We start from the raw sequence: 10,385 nt of genomic DNA on the forward strand, positions 1-10,385 counted from the left end.
AGAATCCTCATTTTATTTCAACTTTCTTGAGCTTTTTTTTTTAAAAAAATAAAATATTTCATCATTGCCTTGTTCTTTAATGGCTTTAGGACTTGAACTTAACCTGATGCCAGACGATTTGGTGCCAAGTGATGATGAAAATGGTGCAGATGAGAGTGACATTAATGGTGAAAATGAAATAGAAATCAATGGGGAATTTGGCATTGTTTTAAACATGTTGTCAAATGTTGACATATATAGTTCCCGAAACTGATGCATAATAATCCCTATTAAAAGCCTATTTCTCTTATAACGTGAGTAATAAATGTTAGAAATAGGCTTCTAATTATGAAACGAATGGAGTAGCATTATAGCTACACTCAACACCATGAAAATTGTCCGCAAAGTCAAAGTCAACTAACTAATGGTAGATCACCAAGACATCATAAGCAAAAGAATAGGCTGATCAACACATAACAACAGTATAATCTCCTCTATTTTCTTTTGGAAAATTTTGAAGGGGACAAAGTAAAAAGAGGAACAATTCAAATCCTAATGGAGATGTTCAATATAACAAGGAGGCCCATAAGCAAATTGTGGCGTAATTCAAACAACAAAAAGAGGAGATATACAATTACAATCCATGCACAAAGTACCACGACACCTTGCAAGGAGGAAAAGGATTCAGATCCCTCGAGAATGTATAAGGAAGCTTGGTATTATGGGTGAGAGGTCATGCATTAGAGATGTTACACATATGCTTAATATATAATTAAGAAGCAAGTTTATTTAGGATAATTCAAAGGGCAGATTTAAAGCCATATACTAATGCATTAAAGCCAAAAATGACAAAAGCTAACAAACTTGTAAGACTGAAGTGGATTCTTGGATTGTTGATGGGATCAACACCATGGAAAAAGAACAATTACTTCTCCATGTATGACTTTGTTCCTATAGATGAGAAGTGGTTCAACATAACTAAAGAAAAAAAAAAAAAAAAAAAAAAAAAAAAAACCATAAAAACAAATACGGAGTACTACGTAGCTTTTGTTAATTAATTTTTTAGATAAAAGTGTTTAAAGAAAAGACACATGGCAATAATGAGTTTGTGCTTTTATATACTAGTACTAGTATTATTATTAGATGGGCTTTTCAAGTATTTTTTGGTTCTAGTTCTTTGGTTTAATTTTTAGAAAAATTGCTCTCATTAATTTGAACTTTGTCTCGTCCGCCCAAATTAATCCCTGCTTTGGATTTTCCCCATCACTCCCAACTTTAGGGGTATTAATTTTTATTGCACCCCAATGACTTGCAACCAGTCAATCAGGTAAACATTTGTGAATTAGTTTTTTTTTGCACACGTGTCAATATGCAATGGTTGAAAAAAAAATAGGGAAAATAAAAAAATAAAAAAAAAACCCCCAACAGCCCTCCCCTTCCACCACCGCCACCTCCACCTCCCCTTAGCTTCTCTCAGCCCCAACCTCGACGCTGGAACCCCTGGCCCACCTCGACGCCGGAAGCACCCCCCGAAACGCCCAAAAACGACCACCAGAAACGCACCCCCATTTCTTCCTGAAAACGGCCACAGAAATGGCCGAAAAGGGCCGAAATCGGCCGAATGGTTGGTTTTAACCCCAAATCGGCCGATTTCAGCCATTCGTGGCTAATTTCATGGCCTCCTTGCTCAGGATTTGGGGAACTATGGTTGGGTAGGGGGAGGGGTTTTCGGGGGTGGGGGAAGGGAAGGGGTGGAGGAGGGGTTTTCGGGGGTGGGGTGGGGGAAGGGAAGGGGTGGTTGGGCGGCGGTTTCCGGCAGCGAGGGAGGGGTTTTCAGGGATGGGGCCGATTTTCCGGCGGGGTGGGGGTGAGGGTGTGGTGTTTTCCGGGCTGGGCATGGGTGGTTTGTGGGTTTTTTTTAGCCAATTATAGGCTGACACGTGTCTTGTAACCTATAATATTAGGTTGGATGACCGGTTGGGTGCAATAGAAATTAATACCCCCTAAAGTTGGGAGTGATGGGGAATAATTCAAAGTAGGGATTAATTTGGGCAGACGAGGCAAAGTTCAGATTAATGGGAGCAATTTTTCCTTAATTTTTTTGTTTATTTATTGATGTTTTTTGCATAGTATGAATAGCAGTTACAAGGATAATATTTTTTCCTTGATTTCTTGTTGTCTTGCTGTCTTTCCAATTCCGAAATAACAATAGCAGAGCACTCGCCCCTGCCACGGAGCACTCTAAGGCCCTGTTCTTTTGAGCTTCTGGGCAGAGCAAAGCAGGGGTCAACAGAGCAAACCAAATTAAATTTCAGCAGAGCAGAGCCGAGCAGAGCAGATTTCAACATTATTATTATTATTATTACTATTACTATTATTATTAAGTGCATATACCATTGATTTAGGTGAGTGAAAACATAAATAAATGTGTACCGTATTTAACATATGTTAATAGTATAAAGATAAAAGACAACAGTTTACTTATATTCACTACTAAACATTGGCCAAATTGCGACCGGCGCAAACGGTCGCAAAAAATAGTAAAAACGGTCGCAAAACATAATTGCGACCGTCAACGGTCGCAACATGGCGGTCGTTATTATCATGGTCGCAAAAAAAAATATTACGACCGTTTGACGGTCGCAGATTTTTTACGACCGTTTTCCTATTTTCAACGACCGTTTCAATAACGGTCGCAAATATTAGAAATTGCGACCGCCTTATGAAACGGTCGCAAATATTGAATTTAGTGACCGTCATAAGCCGTCGCTAAAAGTTTTAAAAAAAACAAAAAAAAAAACCCACCCACCCACACCCTTAACCCAGATCCTACCCTTAACCTAGATCCCACCCACACCCTTAACCCAGATCCCACCCAAACCACCACACTGCACACCTTAAAACACCACCCAATCACCACGAAAACCCCAGCCAGCCACCACGGAAACCCCAGCCACCATGAAAACCCCAACCACCACGAAGTACTAGCAAAAATCAACCCAAAACAAAGATAAAATCAAACCCAAAAATCCAAAGAAAAATTCAAACGAAAAAAAAAAACAAAATTCCAATGAATAAAACATGGGAATTCGAATTAAAACATGGAATTTTGAATTAATAAAAAAAAACAGAGAAAATTCAAAGTAATTAACCATAATCAACCAAAAAAATCAAATTCGAAATAAAATTAACAAAAATCAACCCAAAAATCGAAACGAAAATCAAGCATACATAGTAAAATTAACAAAATAACAAAAATCAAACCCAAACATTAACCAAAAAATGAAAACGAAAATGAATCCCAAAATGAACAAAAATTAACATTCGAATACTGAAATTCGAACAAAAAATAAAAAAAAAATTCGAATAAAAACTCAGACAAACAAGTATAAACACGTACGATAACATACCTTAAACCTCGAGTTGACTTCGAATTTCACCTCAAATTTGGTTTAATAAGGCCAAATTCGACAATGAAAAGTCTAGATCTAGACTTTTCATGGTCGAATTTGACCTTAAAAACCATCAACTTGCTTAGCCATAACATTGTGACGGTGGAGATAGTGGTGGTGGGCTAAAGCTTGACGATGGGGGTCATGGTGGTTACGGTTGGCGTCGGTTGAATGTTAGGACGATTTTCGATCTATTTCCGGCAATAAAAGTCAATTAATAATGAAGGAATGAAGGAAAGAAGGAGCGAAGGAGGAGAAGAGGAATGGCGAGAAGGAAAGAAGGAGCGAAGGAGGAGAAGAGGAATGAAGTAGGAGAAGAGGAATGGCGAGAACGAAAGAAGGAGCGAAGGAGGAGAGAGAAACAACTGTGAGAAGAGAGAGAGGAAAGAGAAAGAGAAAAGAGAGAATGAGCGGCTGCTGAATGAGTGTGAAGTAGTTAGGGTTTGTGAATAAGGTATCCTTTTATACCGTTTTTTTAAATTAAAAAATAGGTCTTTTACGACCGTCTCTTTGACATTTACGACCGTCTTTGCCGGTCGCAGATTTTTATTATTTACGACCGTCTCTTTGACGGTCGCAAATTATGACATTTACGACCGTCAGAGACGGTCGCAGATTTTGACATTTACGACGGTCGCAGATTATGTCATTTACAACCGTCAGAGACGGTCGCAGATTTTGACATTTACGACGGTCGCAGATTATGTCATTTACGACCGTCAGAGACGGTCGCAGATTTTGACATTTACGACCGTCTCTTTGACGGTCGCAGATTATGACATTTACGACCGTCTTTGACGGTCGCAAACAATTTATTTTAATTTGGAATTATTTTTAATTGTTCAAACATCCTAGCGACCGTCTAAAAGGCTAAAAACGGTCGTAAAACGGTCGCAAATTTGCGACCGTTGTCAAAGCAGTCGTAATATTGCGACCGCATAAAAAACGGTCGCAAAATATGAATTTTGCGACCGTTTTTCGGACGGTCGTAAAAAAACGGTCGCAATTTAGCCGAATTTTAGTAGTGATTCATTTCACAAAAATTTTAAAATAAAATGATTTAATGAGTAATAATGGTTTTACTTACAAATATGTCTTAATCATATATTTTTAAGCCTCAAAATAATAATGATATACAAAGTACTACTCGAAAACAACCTCTTTTTTTTAATTCTTAAATTGTATGGAAAGATTTGAAAAATAATTCAACTCAATGAACTAACAATCAATACCCACATAAAGTGTTTCTATACATTGTGATTCTAATATCAAATATTTATAAAAAGAAATCATTATTAATTTTTATTATTATTATTTATTTTTTTTGAAAGAATTGTTATAATTATTAGAAATTATTAATTAATAATATTATTAAATATTAATTCTTAATAGTTTGAATTATTAAATATTATTATTGATAATTATTATTATGATTAATTAATATTAATTATTATTAATATTAATAATTATTATAATTATTTAAAATAATTAATTATTATCATCAATACAATATTAATTATAATTATTGAATATTAATTATTATTGTTATTATTAATTATTATTTGAAAATAGAGTAGAGCAGAGCAGAGCAGAGCAGATTTCCTTTTGAGTAGAGCAGATTTGATCTGAGTAGAGCAGAGCAGAGCAGCTCTAAATTTAGTATACCTTTCTATTGAAATTGCTTCAATTTTAGATTTTTAGTTACAGTACTATTCTTCTGTTGTTATAATTAAATTTTATGGTTCTAAAAAAATAAATAAATAAATAAATAAATTTTATAATTTATTCTAATGCAACAGCCAAATTGCCAAGATACGGCTGTGATATTGGTACCCATGATCATAGCACTTCGGCAGTTCGGCCTGCAACCTTATTAGATAACACCATCAACACATGCATTTATCTAGTTGTACATCTTATTCTTAATCATTTTGATCATTATTTATTGATAAATTGAAAATGAATTATTTGATACTTTCTTTCACGGGCAAATATTCATATTCTACAGAACAACTTAGTTTAGTACGTAGTCAGATGATATGTGATGAAGTGAAATAATGAATAATGTCCAAACAATTTTGTTTTAATTTAATATTATTCTTTTTGTCCCATAATTCCTTACCCAATTTTGGACCATTTGTGGTTACTTTGATGCATATTTTTCACTAATATGTAATATATAAGGGAGGAACTAATGTAATTATGGAATTTTGTTGGATTTGTTATGAAAGTAAGTTGTGTATTAGTAACTACTCATAGTCAAAATGGTTAAAAAAAAATATACGAAGTACTACGTAAGAAGGATGGAGTATTTGACTAGTATTTTGTAATAATGATAGAGAGCCCTTCCAAAAATTATAAATTAAAAAAAAAATTAAAAAAAAAAATGTCTTGAATGAGTATTGAGTAGTTAAGTTGTGACTCTTGTGAAGTTGTGAGTCTTAACATAGTAGAATAAATTGGGTTATTGGTTCATCTGTTCAAGTTTTTTTTTTTTCTTTTTTTTTTTTTTTTAAGGGGAAGCTAAGATAGTGACATATATTGACCAAAAAAAACATATACTCCATACGGTACTTTTTTTTTTTTTTTTTTTTTTTTTGTAATAATCGTACAATAATGAAAAATAAAGAAAGACAAGTGAAATGTTGAAAACCTCCGCACCTAGGTTAACTACTACTCCTTCCGTTTTTAAATAATTGCTTCATTTCTCCATGCGTGTAGTTTTAGAAGAAATTAGAATAAGTAATGAAATATAGAGGTAGTGGGATAAGTGGAAGAATAAAAAATTATAAAAAGCTAGCAAAAATAGTTGAAAAGATTGGACAAGAGAGAATATATAAATAATAAAATATGATTTATGTTGGGTCCACAAGTTGAGAGAAATTAATTAAATATTGTTAAAGGTTCCCAAATAAGGAAATGGAGCAAGTATTTAAAAAACGGCTATAAATAGAAAGTGGATCAAGTATTTAAAAACGGATGGAGTATAATTTAGTACATTGATACAAAGCAGATTATAAGTTAGATAAAAACTAGTATTAGAGTATTAAATATATAAGAGGTTAATTATCACATGCATTTGAGAGTATTGAGAATAGTGCTTTCAACAATTTGTTGTACAATATTTCACAAATGCCTATTTGTGTCGTCCACGGTCCATTCCCCATGTGACACATCTATGTGATGTTTTATGTTTAGAAAATTTTATGATGATCTTGATTTGTATATATATGCAATATGCTATTCAATTCAAGTTAGGCCCTATCTTATTCACCCTAAACAATATAATACGGAGTACTTTGTATTGTGAAGGACATTCAAGCATGTATAATTTCAATTTAACAATAATCAGGTGAACATAACACAATCTCTATAAAAGAAATAGAATCACGCTTGTAATCTATTAAAACTTCATATAATTTTCCAGCTCCATTTCTTCTTAGAAATGTGTTGTTTGTTTGATACTCCTTTATTGTGTAATATTTATTTTCCAAAGAGAGATAGCAAAAAAATTCCATACTTCACAAAAAAAAAAATTAAATAAATAAATAAATAAAAATACTACGTATATTATACTGTAATCAAATTAAATTCTTATGGAAACATTAGATGAATTCCTTAATCATTCCATCATACGGTCAATGGATTAACAATTAACACTATGTTAATATTATATACAAGGTCTTATCATATTCCATAACGTAATAATTTTCCTAATATATATAAAAGCCTACCTCATATCACAATTTTGCTCCATGCATAATTAATTAAGCCAAGCAATTTTAGTTGTTCGATTTCTCTCTCTTCTTTCTCTCTCCTCCCTTTTCTTTGTTGTTGTTCTTCTTTCTTGCATTTTCCATGGATTTTGAAACAGAAAAATCTCATCAAGAATGTTATAATATTCCCAAAATTCGAGATTTTTGGAAGAAATATAAATCTCATGCTGCAAAACGGTATCACCATGATGATGATCATCATCACAAACATCACATTTCATCAAATAATAAGATCAAGCCAAATGATGACTTCAAAACTAATCCTCATGCTTTTGATGAAGAGTTTTTTAAGGTTTGTTTTTCTTTTTTTTTTTCTTTTTTTGAGGAAGGTTTGTTTTATTCTTACATTTAATTTTGAATATTTTCCCTAATTATTATTGGTGAAAATAATAGTTTTTCATGTTTTATGTTTTTTTTTTTTAATGTTTTGTTACTTTTTATTTTTATTTTTTGTATATGTAAAAAGGTCATAATAATGGATGTACAATACATTGATGTATTGGAATGAAAAAACCAATGAAAGTTTTTATTTTTATGTTCTTTGAAATTCTTATATTTTGAAGGGAACTTAATGTTTTTTTTCTTGTCCCGTTTATGTCATCGAAAATGAACTTTTATGTTTCAATATAGTGAATTGTTTTAGGGGAATAAGGAATTAAGTTTATATATATAGTTGAGGTTAAAAAATAAAATAAAAATCTCTTTATAAAGGTAACTAATTCGGTTCTTGCATGAGATAAAAAATTGGTGATCAACTTGACAAGTCGAGATATGTAAGGATTTCACATTTTTGTCTATATGCATGTAATGGACGGTTGATATAATGTTTATTTCATTATAATTATTTTGCTTCTCAAACAAATATTCTATAAATGAGAATTTGACCAATATGATATACTTATAATGTGTACTCACCTAAACCTAGCTACCATAAGTTATCTTGTACACTAATTATTTTGTTTTATTTTTCTAATACATATTTTAACATTAACTTTGACAGGCCCCTCAAGATTGGCAGGTAAACCATGAAAAATGGCAAGATGTCAACAATCATTTTCACAAGGTCAACCAAAATGGAAATGGAGTGGAAGAGCTTAACAAAATGAGTCAAAAACATGGGCATGATAATGATAATTTTCACAATAGCTGTTTCAAAGCATTTATTTTATTAAGTGTTGCCAAGAAAAAGAAAGGCCCATCACAAGTTTCATCTTTAGTTGATCTTCCAAAAACCCATAATTCACAACGGTTCGAAAGGAATTTGCCCAAAGGAAGTATTTTCCACTCAAGTCCTTCATTTGGTAATTTACTTATCCCAATTATCTTAATCTTACAATAATGCAAAATACCGTATCATATCATATCATATCATGTTTTTGCTAAATTGAGTGCTCAAGGCTAAAACACATTTCTTATTTTGCTTTTGCACTTAAACAAATTGCCCATGTGGATAAAACACGCCTTAGATAGTGACTAAATTGAGTGCTCATAAAGGCTTTGGCAATCTGGCGTAGTCATAAGCTCATAATAGCCATGACAGCGAGTCTATGTACAAAATATGTGAGAGGTTTATATCTCCTATTCTCCATTTGTAATTTGTATTACCCTATTGACTCATTCGAAAAAGAAAAAAATAATGGCAATCATAATTCAATAGCAATTTCTTATATCAAAACCTTGTAGAGTTGGCTCACTATTTCTAAGGGCTTCTTATGACATACTTTAACACGCAGGAAGATCAGGGATTATAAATACAAGCAGAAAGGAACAAGGGACTAAATCATCCAACATTTCAAGAGCACCTTCAACAATAAGCAGGGCGCTGTCAACAACTAGTAGGACAACCAGCATTAACGGCAGGAATGGATCCACCAATAGACCCACCAGCATTGCTAGATCAACAAGTGATGTAGCAACCAAAGCGCGAAAAATGAATGTAAGTAGAAGTGGTCCTATGATCATGTTCTCCAACTCGAGTGGAATGTTAAAGCCTCCTGCTACTGAAAAGCAGCTTGAGTGCACACTAGAGGAGTTATATCATGGTTGTGTCAAGCACATTAAGGTTTCTAGAGATGTCTTCTCTATCACCGGGTACGTTTCCTAGCCTCTAATAAAACCATCTCATTCCAAATGAGTTCACTAAAGTTTATTGACAGTTATCATAACTCCAAAACTGCAGGCAGATTGTCCAAGAAGACGAGGTTTTGACAGTGAACATAAAGCCGGGATGGAAGACAGGAACAAGGATAACCTTCCAAGGAAGTGTCAAAGAGGAGCGTCAAGGAGAGTATCCAGGAGACATAATCTTCATCGTGACAGAGAAACACCACCCTTTGTTCAGGAGGAAGGACGACGATTTAGAGCTTGAGATAGAAATTCCTATGGTGGATGCACTGACAGGGTGCAACTTATACATTCCTATACTAGGGAAGGATAAAATGAGCATGAGAATTGATGAGATAATTTACCCAGGTTATGAAAAAACTTTTGTAGGTCAAGGTATGCCTAACCAAAAGAACCCTCATCATAAGGGGAACTTGAAAGTCAAGTTCTTAGTAGCTTATCCCAACAGCCTAACTGATGTACAACGGTCCGAAATTTTCAGAATATTGAGTAACTAGCTAGTGTTAGTTTCTCTCTACTGCTTTTCTTTCCTTTGTTTCATATAGATTAGGGAGTGAGGTAATGATCTGAGGCAACTCTGTACATAGTTTGGAGAGTTTTCGAAACGTTTGGTTTAGGTTTTATGCATGCTGCTGATTCAAAATCGAATTATATAAATGAAAAACAGATTACCTTTGTAGTGTAGTAATATTCTAATCTTTTTCTTTAACAGTTAAACTCAGTATTCAGATGCTACTGTCAAATAAGAATAAAAAAATAAAACAAAGAAATAACGTTAATCCTTAAATAATTAACTATCTATTCAGACAGCAAAAATTTGGATCGATCAGTTGCAATGGTTCATAATTGTCCAAGGAATTGAGAGTTTTATACTGTATCACTTTTGCTGTATACAGAAAATTAATTAACCCAACTTGGATTAGAATACTAAACATTGAGCTAAAGACAGATTTCACGAAACTGCAGATAGATTAGGCTTAAGTAATGGTGGTAATTTTTCTGCGTCTGTTGAATTAAGCAACTAACGGCAAAATAAACAGAACTCAGTCATATG

The 10,385-nt window shown here is 33.2% G+C and overlaps 1 protein-coding gene across 1 annotated transcript; it reads left to right on the plus strand.

Annotated features, from left to right (window-relative positions):
- Positions 1–79: 79 nt before the first annotated feature.
- On the plus strand, positions 80–9,828 carry LOC145584337 (uncharacterized). Its single transcript, XM_081641202.1, has 5 exons — positions 80–167; positions 7,306–7,499; positions 8,208–8,508; positions 8,941–9,298; positions 9,387–9,828. The coding sequence occupies exons 1-5, from the start codon at positions 80–82 to the stop codon at positions 9,826–9,828; spliced, it is 1,383 nt and encodes a 460-aa protein (XP_081497328.1).
- The last annotated feature ends 557 nt before the right edge of the window (positions 9,829–10,385 follow it).

The sequence above is a fragment of the Chenopodium album genome, chromosome 16 (genome assembly GCF_948465745.1).
Source record: "Chenopodium album chromosome 16, dcCheAlbu1.1, whole genome shotgun sequence".
NCBI classification, from domain to species: Eukaryota; Viridiplantae; Streptophyta; class Magnoliopsida; order Caryophyllales; family Amaranthaceae; genus Chenopodium; species Chenopodium album.